This window comes from Podarcis erhardii (genome assembly GCF_964252035.2).
Source record: "Podarcis erhardii genome assembly, chromosome: 14".
NCBI classification, from domain to species: domain Eukaryota; kingdom Metazoa; phylum Chordata; class Lepidosauria; order Squamata; family Lacertidae; genus Podarcis; species Podarcis erhardii.
The window spans coordinates 7,304,563-7,319,246 of NC_138503.1; the positions used below are offsets into that span (position 1 = coordinate 7,304,563).

Genomic DNA, 14,684 nt, shown 5'->3' on the forward strand with positions numbered 1-14,684 from the left:
AAACAAAAGGCCACCCATCAAGATTTCCACCTAAATCATAATTCAGATTATATCAGGCGGAGTAATTTTAATGTTAGTGCAGAAGTGGAAGAAACACTAAGCCCTGCAAAAGACGGCAGGATGGAATTATACAGAAGAGCCTATATTAAAATGCCATGACAGAGACTGCTTAACTGTCTTTCCAAAGGGGATTAAAGAAGCTTTAATAGCAAGCAAAAATATCAGTCCAATTCCTCTGCAGCGGAGCAGTCATTATCGCCTCCCATCATGCAGGCTCCACCGAGGGGATGGGCCGGATGGGTCCGGGAGTGAGAAGCCAGCGGGCGCTCAGAGCCAGTGGGCTGCTCATGCCACAGGAAAATGCGGGGCAGGGGAGGGAGGAACCGGGTTTGCTTAAATCCACTCATCTCTTCTGCTCCCCATTTGCATCTTTATTGGCACAGCTAATGCTGGGATTATCCTGCGTAACTTTATGATGCTGTCACATGGGATGCTGAGTGGCTGCCAACCACCTGCTGCTCAGAGGACCTTCTGGGACCATCCAGGCTGGGGCTGGGCCAGCAGGACACTCTCCTTGGCCAGCCGTCCTTTGCCCTGGGCTGCCTTGCAGAGGACCAAAGTGAGCCGGCTAATTGCACCTGTCTGCACTGCCGTCTCTCGGGGTGAAAAAGGAGAGGCCCCAGGCACCTCGGACTCCCCAGCTTTCCTGGATCACTCTTCTGCCACACAAGGCAAGAGACTGCAGGCTCCATCCTTCCCCAAGTCATAAAGCTTTGGCTTCAAAGAAATCATGCTTCTAATGTCCAGTTATTGTTCTATAAAGAGCTGGTTCTGCCGCAGACACCTGCCCCGGGGGACTGATCCCCATGTCACTTGGACAAGACTGAGCAGACCCTTTGGGCCTCCAGATTTACAGCCAAGTGGTAAAGAGGGTTTTTACATGCAGCTTGGCATATTTATTTCTTCCATTTCCAAAGTGTCCTTCATCCAGGCCACTTTGTAAAACTCAGTTCAAACAGTACTTCCAATAAAAAGCCATTTTAAATCTTAACGATTACTGGAAAGCCACATTCCAAACCCGACGTCACTTCAGCAGAAAGGAAACATCAATACGTGGGCCTAAAACTACCCAACCAACATGAAAGGCAACAAGGCAGCAATCTACCCTCCCTTTGCTCCTGTGAATTGCAACATGGGGGTGGGATCCTGTCACCTTGCTGCTGTTGAAGCAGCTGTACTCTGCTTTCTACATCCCTCTACTGGGAGAACTGTCCATTTATTCCTGCTACTGAACCAGCTCCTGATCCCCAAGAGGACCTTCCAATTTCCTTTTTACCAATCCCCTTATTTTTTTTGGGAAAAGATCCTCTTTTGAATACAATCCATAAATGCACTTCAGATGAGCTGGCGGGTGCCATCCCACTCGCCTCTGTGCAGTTGGAGTGATGTGGCATCTGCCCAGTCCTCCAAAGAAAGGCCCTGCAGGGTCACACCAAGGGTCCTTTGAGCTCAGCACTGTTTCCCACCCATGATCTGCCAGGTTCCTTCACCAAGCCAAGCCCACAAGCTAAGCACAAAGGCCTCCTCCACTGTTCTCTGCACCTAGCAACTGGGACTCAGGGGCACAGAGTACTGCTGATCACAGAGAAAACTTGCAGCCATCACAGCAATAGCTGTGGAGAGATCGCCTTCTCCTCCTCCCTCATGCTCATGGGGCTGCGCTGTGGTCTAAACCACAGAGCCTAGGGCTTGCCGATCAGAAGGTTGGTGGTTCGAATCCCTGCGACAGGGTGAACTCCCGTTGCTCGGTCCCTGCTCCTGCCAACCTAGCAGTTTGAAAGCACACCAGTGCAAGTAGATAAATAGGTACCGCTCCGGCGGGAAGGTAAATGGCATTTCCGTGCACTGCTCTGGTTTGCCAGAAGTGGCTTAGTCAGGCTGGCCACATGACCCGGAAGCTGTACGCCGGCTCCCTCAGCCAATAAAGCGAGATGATCGTCGCAACCCCAGAGTCGTCCGCGACTGGACCTAGTGGTCAGGGGGTCCCTTTACCTTTAAGCCAGTGCTCTCCATCACCATACTTTGTGGTGGAGAGAGTCCCTGCATCTCCCATCACTCAGGTTTGTCCTTGGCTTCTTCCTCTATCTATTTTCTCCACAACACATATAATTTTAGGCACCTCTATCCCATCCGCCCCCTCACCTATTTTCTGCACTATAAAGGCCCAAATGTTGTAATGTTTCCTCCTAGAAGAGTTCTTCCAGCCCCTTGATCGATTTGTTTACCCCTTTCCAGCTCTCCAGGTGTGAGTGGCTGGAAGTGATCACAAGAGCAGCCCACACCTTAGATATGTATTAGGCCATCATGATACCAGCAACACAGATTTGTCTAAAGGAGGTGCGAGGGGCTGTGTCACTTCCAACTCTGCCCTTGGTGCAGAGTCCGCTTGTTTTGCTCACCCCCACATACTAAGCGGAGTTGACCACCATGGCCCCAGAGAATCACAGCCAATTTGACCCCCATCGGTGTGCACACACAGTTGCAAAGCCTTGAGGCTCTTGCAGGAAGATCCTGGTAATGTCTAAAGATTAGGTCATTCTCCCACTCTAGTAGGCAACTATCCATGGGTTTATTTATTTCATTCCACCCTTCGTTGCACAGAAATCCCAAGTTGTCTTAGAGTAAAACAAAAACATACAATAAAAAGGTAAAGGGACCCCTGACCATTAGGTCCAGTTGCAGACGACTCTAGGGTTGTGGCGCTCATCTCGCTTTACTGGCCGAGGGAGTCAGTGTACAGCTTCCGGGTCATGTGGCCAGCATGACTAAGCCACTTCTGGTGAACCAGAGCAGCGCATGGAAATGCCGTTTACCTTCCTGACCTATTTATCTACTTGCACTTTGACGTGCTTTTGAACTGCTAGGTTGGCAGGAGCAGGGACCGAGCAACGGGAGCTCACCCTGTCACAGGGATTTGAACCGTTGACCTTCTGATCAGCAAGCCCTAGGCTCTGTGGTTTAACCCACAGCGCCACCTGTGTCCCTTAAAACATACAATAGCAACCATTTAATAACAAAGTTCAATGCAAAATTCTTGGCGTATGATACCCGATCTGTTGCCGTGATAATCGTGGCCAACAAGCTCACTTCTTCACGAGGCCACCCTGGATGAAGAAGAGGTGGGTTTCAAATTGATACCTAAAACGAAATAGTTTCTGTAACAGGCCTAGTCTGGGAAGTTCAGGTGCCACCACACAGAAGGCCCCTCTCCTGACTAGCTAAAGGGCAGACTTCACCTGGGGATGGAATAACAAAAACAGCCTCCGTGGTAGAGTTAGAAAGCCTAGGCAGGCTAGTGGAGGAAGATTCCCAGGTTGTATGTTGTTTGGGGCCTTGTATGCCACTCTCTCAGCAGCAGCATAGGAAGGCACAAAACACAATGGGAAAATGGTTAATAATATTTCTAACAAATTAGAGAAAAAAGGATAAGATGAAGGAAAAAGGGATTGATAACGAAAACCAGGGAAGGGTGGTAGGAAGTCAAGGGATTCTGCCGTTTAAATGTGAAGTGAAGGATATGTTTAAATAGAAATTTGTTATGTAAAATCTAATAAAAATATTTATTTTTAAAAAGGAAGGTCTCAGAGCAAGACATAGGGCTTGTTCATACTTACGTTTTGCCCCTTTCTTTCCAGGCAGAGGCTTGCACTTTAGCCCTTCATGTCCAAGCTCCCCCCTCCCCGAACTTCCCCCCCCCCAAAAAAAATCTACACTTTAAAACTAATTCGGAGCAAATGTAAATTCAGAGAAAGTTCTGGAGCACAAAAAGGGCACTCAGACAATCGCATACAGTATTGGCTTATTTGGAGATCACAGATATCCTGGACACACCATTCTGTGTCTTTGAGTATTAATGGGCTCATAACCTAGCTTGATTTCCCACTTAGTCAAGCAGAATTTCTGTTTCAATTGGAAGGCTGAAAGAGCCATGCATAACACTTTGCAACGAAAAAGACTGACTTCCTGTGCTGGTTGATTTGAGTCCAAGCAAGCAAGCATTGTGGGATGTTCCCAAGGTGGTAGAGAAACACAACCGCTGGGACTGTCTAGGATTGGGATATGGCAACCTTTCAAGATGTAAAATAAGCCTAGAGCTGGAGTGCCTCTTCTACCTTGCCTGAGAACCCCCCCCCCCCCGCTGTACAGGTATGGGGTCGCAGAATGTTCACAAATACTCCAACTGTCCAGGGTGAACATGCTCCAAATTGCTACCTTGTTTAAAAGTGCAGGGTTCAAAAAAGAAGTGGAAACTCAGTCTGTTAAAAAGTGCAGGGTTCAAAAAAGAAGTGGAAACTCAGTCTGCTGTGGGGTATGGGGTCACTTGCAAAAAGCCTGAGGGCCAGAAGAGGCCCTGAAGCCAAATGGCTCAGAATCAGAAGGGCTGCAGGACGTTGAGCAGAACGGGCAGTATGCTCAGCTCAAGTGCTGTATGCAAGCGATGGAAAGCAGAGTGGCACAGGCTTAGCAAAACTAGCCCTCGCCAGGTCGCTGGTGCTTAGAGGGTCACGATTTGCCTGCCTCCCTCATGACCATCGCCTTGGACTCAGGGGATGGGTACAACGAAGCAAGGAAGAAGCCTTTATCCTCACCCGCCCCCCAGCAGTCCGTTTGCCCTTCCCTCGCATCGCAGATGAGCTGTAGCTTGAAACAAATGGACCGCTGTAGAGAAATTATTTCTGCAGAAGATCCAGCCTGTCCCTCTTTCAGCTGTGTTTACATTTGCTCACGATATTTATCCCTTCAAAGAGTTCATAGGAGCGCACAAACAAGCATTGCAAAACACAAGGAAGCAAAGGAAAGAACTGATAAACAAACAGATCAGCAGAGAAACAGATTTTTAAAAGCCAGTAGTGTGAAAATACCATGGCATTAAATACCCTCCGCCTCCCCTCCACTGGCCACCGCAGAGAGCGATAGAAGTCAGGCCTACAAAGGGAAAGGCCTCTCCCAAAAGGAACTTTTTCATCTCTTGCCAGAAGGCGGGTGAGGAGGGGTCTGTGGGGGACTGGAGTCCCAGGGTCTTGGCACAGCAACTCCCCCCGCCATTTCTATCAAACAAAGCAATGCCTCTTAATTCTACAGCGCAATCCTATCTATATGTCTACTCAAAAGTAAGCCCTGGTGAGTTTAATGGGAATCATTCTTGATTAAAGGTAAAGCTACCCCTGATCGTTAGGTCCAGTCACGGACGACTCTGGGGTTGCGCACTCATCTCGCTCTATAGGCCGAGGGAGCTGCCGTTTGTCCGCAGACAGCTTCTGGGTCATGTGGCCAGCATGACTAAGCCGCTTCTGGCGAACCAGAGCAGCGCATGGAAACACTGTTTACCTTCCCGCCTATTTATCTACTTGCACTTGACGTACTTTTGAACTGCTAGGTGGGCAGGAGCTGGGACCCAACAATGGGAGCTCACCCCGCCGCGGGGATTCGAACCACCGACCTTCCAATCGGCAAGCCCTAGGCTCTGTGGCTCTGTGACCACAGCGCCATCCACATCCCTTACTCTCGGTTAGGTGTGTCCTTTAACTGACACTGTTGACAGAGAAGCTAAAAAGACCACGAGTGAAATGGTCACGCCTATGCTTTTCTCGGTCAAATTTGCTTTTGTTTAAATCGATGGGGTCTAGAGGGAGGAGTGCAGTTTGTTTGAGGAGAAAAGTGTGGCACTGCTACCCTGTGCCCAAGTGTCCCCACTGAAATGGGGCAAACACCAAGCCGCCAAAACCCAAATTGCTGTTTGTTCCGATTCAGTGTTAAAGAGCAGGTTTTCCTGGGAAAAGCAGCTTGCGGGCAGCGGGAGTGCTCAGGTGCAAACTGGGAAAATGTGGAGCTGTGCCTGGAAAGCGTGGGGCAAAAAGCAAGTGTGGATCAGCCCACAGGCTCACAGCTTAAAGCAGTTTTTCAACCAACTTGAAAGAAACACTCCTTGCTTTATAATCTCCTCCTGTTTTCATGCTGTCAAATCAGCTGCATCAGACTTCGAACCCTGCAGGACGGAGCATCTGAATGGTGAGTGATCTGACTGCAACATTAAAAGTTTCTGAGAAGGTGGAGCGGGAGAAGGAGAGATGGAGACAGCAATCTAATGCAATCCAATCTCCCCTTCCCACCCACAGGAAACAAGATCTATAACACAAAAGAGTGTACAAAACTCATTCAATATTCCATCACATACGAAAAAGGAGGCAGCGCAGAAATACCCCCAGTGACCCCCCCAGCAGCTGATGCAAACTCAAAGACGTCTATCATCCCCCTAAGCCTGCAAAACGTCGCCACAGCCATATTTCCACATATCCTGGGCAGACCACATTGTACGTGTGTGTGAACCAGGAGCCACTAGACCTCAACCATGCTCTGAAGTCATAAAACGACCACCTGTCGTTTGAGCAGCTGGAAGGAAAGAGGCATGGCTCAAGGTGCTTTCTGAATCCACATTAGTTCCAGTGTGTCAGCAAGATCTTGTTTGGAAAGTGCTGCTTGACAGAGCATTTTGGGGCATTGAGCTGCTCCCTTCCTCTTAACTGGCAGCATGCCGTGAAGCAAACGTCAACAGAACCGTCCTCTGAAGGGGCTGCCATGCACTTGTATGTGCCAGTGATGGTGCCTCTCGCACTGAAAGGGATCTGGCTCCTTCACAGCCGGATGGAGCCAGACATCCAAAGCAGAACCAAGGGGACACAGCAAAGGTGCAAGGAGGAAGCCTTGTCAGCCCAGCAAAGAGGGGAGCCCTCCAAGCAACTGCTCTGGAGGAAAGGCAACCAAGGGCTCACATACCCCTTCCAGGCAGGATACAGAAGCAAACCTAACCAACCAAACCCATGACGACATGCTTTTGCTGCCTTCAGCATCAAGGCTTTGCCAGGGGACACACATCAATGGCTGAGCACCCTCCAATTCCCATCACCATCCCTGACCACTGGCTATTTTGTGGCTGCTGGGAGCTGGAGGCAAACCGCTTCTGGAGCCCCAGCATTTTCCTAAGCCACCTGAGTCTTAGCCATGGCCTCCCAAGGAATTTCTGATTTCTCTTCCTACCTTATGCAGAGCTGTGTATGTTTTTCTTGGGAACACAAATGCAAAGGACACAACACACTTGACACTCGCACTCACGGTGCAGCTGCGCCCAATACTTACCCAGCAAAGGCTTGGATTGCAAGCTTGGAAGCGTCCAAAGACCCACCGCTGACTATGCGAGCCTTGAATGGGGAAGAAGGAAAATCTTGGTTACTTCTGGGGGTGGGGCGAGCAGAGCGTGCCAGACACAGAAGACACCTAGGATGGAGTTGCTAAGCAGGGCCAGCTCCACGCCAAAGCTGAAGTCCTTCCCGTTTGAAAAGACAACAGAGCCACGTTCAGCATTTAGAGAGAAACCTCCGGCAGGGCGGCTGCTGGGGGTGCCCAGGAACCCCCCGCAGGCAGTTTCCCTGCAAATCCTGGAGTGCAAGCAGGGGTGGGGGTTGGCAGCGGCCTAGGCGACAGGTTGCCACAGCAGGGCAGCAAAACTGGGAACCAGGTTTGACCGTAGCGGACCCCCCGGAGCTGGCACAACTTATGAGGTCAGAGAATCACAACAGTGAGGGTTCACTCTGCATATCAATGAAAGGCATTTGGAAGACATCAACTGAGGAGGACAGACGAAGCATGGAAAGCTGGGGGAGGGGAAACATGCGCCATCTCACAACTCAAATGAAGGGACCAAACAGGTCAACTGAGTCACAAAACAAACAGTCCAACAAAAGACATGACCCTTTAAGGAAATAGGTGATTTTGGAACCTTTTCATCCACAGAACTGCTATCTGAAAGAGAATCGGGAAGAGGAGGAATAAAGGTTAGATCAAAGAGTCTCCAAGAAACTGTGCATAGCTCAGAGTGAACAGTTACAATCCTACCTAGAGCCTGGCCAGGCAGCCCTCACAGTCCTGGCTTTGCACTCTAGGGATGAAGCAAAGAGGAACAGATCAAGAAGAGAGGCTGGATGCCCCCACCCCAAGCCCAGGTGTGCGTTTTAGGCCTGGTAAGATCTGGACTGTCACTGAGTGGTGGTGCTGGGAAGCCAGCCCCACAGACTCAGGCCAGAGGAGGCTGCGACATCATTTGGGCCACTGCTCTCAGCAGGCAGCCTCACTGCTAGGCATGTCTCTGGGAGGGGGGGTGTTTGTGTGCCTCCCTTCCGGCACACAGTAGAAACAAGGCCCTTGCATCATTCTAACAAATCTGCTCAGAAATCTCACCAAGGAAAGCAGTGAGCATATGGCACTTCCAATTGTCTCTCACATTTCATGCTGCAAAATGAGCTCTGCATTAGCACATTGTTCACCAATGCTATAAAAATATAAGGCTGTCAGAGAGAGAAACTAATCTTGCTGATGATTATCACATATTTCATCCTTCTCCTTCTCCGAAGAAGAAAAGCCACATTTGCTGAACTAGGTGCTTCTCCTTTGATCTGATCCACCTGCAGGACTCCTCTTGAGTTCTTAGGAGTGTTGAAGTGACACCTGTGCCTTTCAGACATGCAGATTCCCTAGTCCTCCAACATGTCCAAGTGGAGAGGCCACATTATTACTGTTATTATTTAGATTTCTTACTCGCCCTTCACCGTCCAAAGGTCCAAAGGTGGGTTACACCAATTTAAACATACAAAATTAAAATCAGTTAAAGCAAATTACACCCAAGAGAACAGGGCGTGCTTGACAGTATTTCTCTCAGGTGTCAATGACACATGTTGCCGAGAGCTTAGGAGGGAAGCTGGACCACTCCAGCAGTAACAAGCACAGGGGCTGCCCCATGCTCCAACACCCCCAAAGGGGGCCACAGGTCGCCTCTCTAGCTGGCTGCTGAGAGGAGTCACCTGTTGCTCAGAGACCACCTGAGCCAAGAGACTCAACCTTCTTTTGCTCCTAATCCTGCAACCAAGGGCTTAGCCACACTGACCTTTAGTGCTCAACTGGAGTAAACGTCAAACCGTGTTTCCTGTGTACTGCCGTTTGCTCTGATTGAACTTTAAAGAGCAAGTTTTCATGGGGAAAGTTCCATAGCAAAAAAAGGGGGCGCTCAAACATGGAGCTTTAAAGCATGGACAGTGCCTGGAAAGAGCAGAGGAAAGGTAACTGTGGATATGCCCTCAATGTTTTATTTTCCTTTTGCACCCTCACTGCTGTTTCCCCCTTCACCTTTTTACAGCCCCCTTAAATAAAATGCTTGACCAGACTTCTTGGCTGCAATGCTTTCTCTTTTCTGTGTTTCTCAGAACACTTGGACAATACCTGCTGCTTTTGGAGAGGAGGGGGGCTGAAGCTGTCAGGCAGGAATTTGGCAGGCAAATTCTCTACTCTAAGTAGATCAGTGCAAGGCAGCAACAAATTAGGGATAACCAGTGGGGCGGAGTCCAACAACATCTGAAAGGCAGCTCCCGTCATTCTTGGTTGGCCATTGGCTATGCTGGATGCTGAACGTCCAACATCAGTTGAAGGACCCCAGGCTCCCCATCTCTGCCATCAAGACTAGAGCAAGCATTGAAGAACTGGAACCCAGTTGGACCCATTGGCCTCTGAATGGCCCTGATGCATTGGTCAGCACCTGGAGTAGCCAGCAGTGTAGCCTCCAGATGTTCTCCTTGGACCACAGTTCCCATCATCCCTGACAATTGGCCACCCCGTCTGTACGGTCTTGTGGCCCTGTAGCAAAGGAGGTGACCAAAAGTTTCATGTCTTCTTGCCATTTTGCTACCAGAGAAGCCCTGGCATGCAAGAGAACTGAGGAAGAGGGTGTGAGCCTGCTCTTGTTGCATCGGGTCACCTGCATGCCAGGACACTGGATTCAGCATCCCTCACTTGCTCAGGCAGTGAAATGCCAATCACACTCTTTTACAGTCTTTGCGGACATGCTGTGTGAATCACACAGTCAAAAGGTAAGCAGCGATGAGGCCCCAACCACCTCTGGAGAGCACAGTCTGAGCCGGGCTGTGAAGAGAGGCAGTCTCTAGCCACGTCCGTAGTGGCGGCGGCTCTGCTTTGTCCATCCGCTGCGATCGAGGAAATTGCTGCAGCTGAATTCGTGTTCACATTAGTTACATTTGCACCCAATGCCAAAGCTGCTTGCCCTAGGCACCTAAGTCTTTAGCTCGGACCCTCAACCCTCCTGGTCTCCCCAGAGCCCTATCCCAAGGAGGTCAAGTGGTCATCGCCTTTGGGGTGGGGAGCCCCTGCTGCCCTGGTGTACGAAGCTGCCTACAGATCTGTCGGCTCTTACACCATGTTTAGTTTTAACTCTACAATGATAGCAGAAGATGACTTGTTTGGCTTCTGCTCTTGCCAGCAAATGAATCCTTACATTACAAGCAAAAGACATGATGGAGAATGATAAAACATGAGCCTTTGTATAGGAGGTAGGAAAGCTGTAAGGCTGGGCTTTGTTACATGACTCCTGGTGGGGATCTCAGCACTGGGCAGCTGGTGAGGGGACATTCCACTACCTGCAAAACACACACTTCAATAGTGCAGGAAAAAGAGACTCCACTACATGGCGATTTATATGCTAGAGGAAGGAAAGCTTTGTATTAAAGACCCTTCTGAGTCAACAAAGTTCTGTCAGTTTCATGCTATTTTCCTCCCGTATTTGGAAAATATTTTGCAAATCACTCGCATCATGCTACAACTCTGTTTTTGCCCACATTCCAAAATGTTGTCTTCAAAATAGAGTGTCAGGCTGTGTGAATAAAAGGAAACCACCCCAGGCTTGAGATGGACCTGCCCAGGGTAGGGGGCCCTTTTTGGTGGCAAAATCCTGCCGCCCCCCTCCCATCCTGTCCCTTTCAGATGACCCGGCTTCTCTAGTCCTCCATCACACACGTGCTGCCAAGGATGCCATGCCTTCCCAGTAAAACACAACTGCCTGTCGCTGGGCTTGAAAGCTGGGCAAGTCCAGCAGCAGTTAACCACCCCATCCCATCTTTCCCAGGTGACAGCACCTTAGCTCTGCAAATATGCAGATGAGTTGGAGCCCACCAGCCTCAATGGTCTTAAAACTGGGCTACTGCCAACATAGCATTGCCTCTCACCCCCTCTTTGACCATCTGAGATGCTGAGTTACTTAATGCAAGGACGACTATCATTTTGGTGAAGGAGTGCCCAGAAGCTTCTAGGTCTACCTTCTAAACATTTTCTTTATTTTCTTAAAACACTCTTTGGCTTTCCCCCTTGCTGCCTCTTAAAACCTCATTTTTACAAACTTCTTAATGCTGACTGTTGGGTTTCTTGGCTGTGTTTGTGCAGGCTCCAAGGGATGTTGCTGCATCCTGGGCTGAGACTGTTTGGCTTTACGATGCGTAAGGGAGGCGGGAGAGAAAAGCCAAGCACTTTGGGGCCTGGTGAGAAGAGTGGAAGCTGGGTGCTCTCTGTCTCCTCTCACCAATACTGGCCTTGCACCACTGGGTTTCACATCCCCCCAAAGTGGGGTGGGGCGCAGCTGGGCTGCTACCTGCCAGCGGTTTTACTCCTCCCGTACACCTGCCTCAATGGGGGAATGCTTTCCCAAGAACAGGGAATGAAGCTGTGTGCATGAGATAAGAGGAAGGAAGGAAGGAAGGAAGGAAGGAAGGAAGGAAGGAAGGAAGGAAGGGGACAAGTGGGAGCCAGAAGCTGAGCAAGCAGGCTGGCTATAGCACTGCCAAGCTATTTATTGGCATGTTGATTTTACACATACGCTTTCACAGAACGAGCAACAGTAACATTGCGTACAAGCACACCCACGAGTCTTCATTTTGTCTTTTATAGTTCTTGCACGTCTTTTTCAGTTGTCCCTATTTTTATGCCTCCTCCTGCTGTTCTCTCTCCCTCTGCTAGGGTTGTCATATCTTGAAGAGCAAAAGAGAGGTCAGCCCAAGTCGCTGCCAGCCCGAGCCAAAGAAAGTGGCGTGCGGGTATGGGCGTGTGAGGCCAACATGCCCGGTTGCCTCTTTTCTTGGCTAGGGCTGGCAGCAGCCACAGCCCAAAAATAACCACCTAAACCCAGACATTTCCTTTAAAATGTAAAAATCCACTTGGATGGGCATGCTGGCACCGAAAAAGAGGAAATGTTAAGTGGATGGACCGTGGCTTTCTCGCTTTCCCCCTTGCTTCAGGCCGCAAGGCTAGCAACCACACAGCTCAAGCGCAGCTAGCTGGACTACCAAGCTGGAACTGACCGAGGCCGGCTGCTTGGTGTGCTTCAGGCTGGTGCCTTTAAAGCTGACAAGGAGGTGGCTTGTCAGTCCAGAATTATGCAAGCCAGAGAAGCCCCTTGTCATTTCACAGTGGTCTACAGCTAATTTGCTTTTGCAACTGTGCCAGATGCTTCCTTAAGCTAAGTGTCAGCATGGAAGCTCTCTCCAAGATGGCATCTCTGGGCCTGGTAGTCACCCACAGAGTGGCCACTGGGCAGAACGACTGGGAGGAAAAGAGTCCCCAGATCCTCTTGTTAGGGTGCCCCCAAATGCTTCTCCCTTTCAAGGCCACTGCTGCCTAGTTAAAGCCACTGGATACTTTTCCCTCCCCAACCTTAATCACGGAACCCTGGGAGCTTGGCATCTGCCTAGGGTGGCATAAAGGTAAAGGGACCCCTGACTGTTAGGTCCAGTCACGGATGACTCTGGGGTTGCGGCGCTCATCTCACTTTATTGGCCGAGGGAGCTGGCGTACAGCTTCCGGGTCATGTGGCCAGCATGACTAAGCCACTTCTGGCAAACCAGAGCAGCGCACGGAAATGCTGTTTACCTTCCCACTGGAGTGGTACCTATTTATCTACTTGCACTTCGTGCTTTCAAACTGCTATGTTGGCAGGGGCAGGGCCCGAGCAACAGTAGCTCATGCCGTTGCGGGGATTTGAACTGCCGACCTTCTGATCGGCAAGCAAATCCCTTTGCTACTAGACCACGAGCAAACAGCCCTTTTCCAGGGACCCCCACCATGACCGAAGGAGAAGTTGCACATGTGGAAGATGCTCTCACTCTTTCCCCTTTATGTGTTTTCCTATGAGGAAAATAAGCTGGTGCAAAATAAAATAAAGAGCTGACTTCCCTGGGTTGCAAGGAAGTCAGGATGGTTTAAAAACAGTGTTGTTGCTATGAAGGCAACTGAGGCCTAATGGCATGGATTGATAGCATTGCCCATTCCTTGGAGAAGGGGGGGGTCTCCCCCATCTCCTGTTGGCAGCCCAGATGCTTCCTCCCCAGCCCTCTGCACTCTTCTTCCAAGCTGCCCAGGACCATCAACTAACCTGCAATACTTAATATGGGGGCAAAACCATGGGCATAAATCACACAGATGTATGGCAATAATTAAAACTCTTTCTCTTGGCCATGGAAATAAAGCCAATTCAATTACAATACCTTAATTACAGCGGAGGTTGTGGAATGATTAAAACGAGGAGGGAGGGAAGATGCATCTTAAGAGGTTGTGTCACCTCCCAAAAGTGACTGATCCATCAGCAAATGGGCTGTTGGGGGCGACGCCGTTCTTACGCAGGGCTTAACATATATCTCACAGCGTTTAGAAACTATACTCAAGGCTTCCTGTGTAAAAGAACCATTACACTACAAATTACATGGTTTAATTGAGGGCACACACTGAAGAATTAGAGCGCTCACACAGGAGGACTTTGACTTAATTGGAGCTCCGCGGCCTGTAACTAGGAGCTGCGTAAGCAACAGAGAGAGAGAGAGAGAGAATTTGTATATGTGCATGTTTGTCTGGGAGAAGGGTAGAACCTTGTACAGAGCAAATTAACAGCCTGGCTCCTCCCTGCCTAGTTTGTCTAATGGCAAAAGCCATATCCTCCAACATTTCTCCAATGAAAATAAGGATGTCGCATTCCATAATGATCATTTTACTATTTATACCCTACATATTTTACTGGGTTGCCCCAGCCACCCTGGGAAGCTTCCAACCTATAAAAAAAAAACATAATAAAGCATTAAACACTAAAAAAAACTTCCCTCTACAGGATTGCCTTCAGACAGCTCGGGAGGCAAATAACTCCATCCCCTCCAACTTTTCTCCAATGAAATTAGGGACAGCCTAAGGAATAGCAGGACCAGGATGGCTTCTCTAAATCAGGGACGTCCCTGGAAAATAGGGACACTTGGAGGGTCTGAAATGCAAGACTTCCAGGCAGGCCCTGTGTCACCTTTAATTATGGGGTAAATGAGCATTTCTGAGCAACTCTCAAGGCAAGGGGGAAAGAGAGTCCAGTAAGTTCCAGTTCTAGAAATTTTTATTCCAGAAGCTGCCAAGCTCCATTGCTGCCCCCCTTAGCCCCCTGATTTCCCTGGAAGGGGGCAGCACAGAGCCATTTCCCAGCCCCCAAGTGCTCTCTGTAACTGTGGGTACTGGGAGGGATCAGGGAGGGTTACAGGGGCAAGCAATTTGGAGTCCAACGATCCTTTAATTAGTGCCCAGTTGCTGGGAGGCAGTCAAAGAGGTAACGAGGGAGGCACCAAAATCAGTCATAACAACCCAAAGGAAACCATGCAGGAATAATGGATTCTAAAATTACCACTCCGCTGCAAACGTATTAAGGCGGATTTGCCTTGAGCACGTTCTGTTGCCCAGAGCAGACACGGAGAATATAACAACGTTCAGCGCTC

General features: G+C 49.5%; 1 protein-coding gene across 1 annotated transcript in view; it reads right to left on the bottom strand.

Moving 5' to 3' along the window:
- The window catches only part of UNC13C (unc-13 homolog C), a 130,796-nt gene that overhangs the window by 96,544 nt on the left and 19,568 nt on the right, over nt 1-14,684 (bottom strand). Inside the window, exons 3-4 of the mRNA XM_081839403.1 lie at nt 7,835-7,857; nt 7,195-7,256 (exon numbers count right to left, since the gene is read on the bottom strand). Of these exons, the coding sequence (XP_081695529.1) occupies nt 7,195-7,256; nt 7,835-7,857 (85 nt within the window). The remainder of the gene's footprint in view (nt 1-7,194; nt 7,257-7,834; nt 7,858-14,684) is intronic.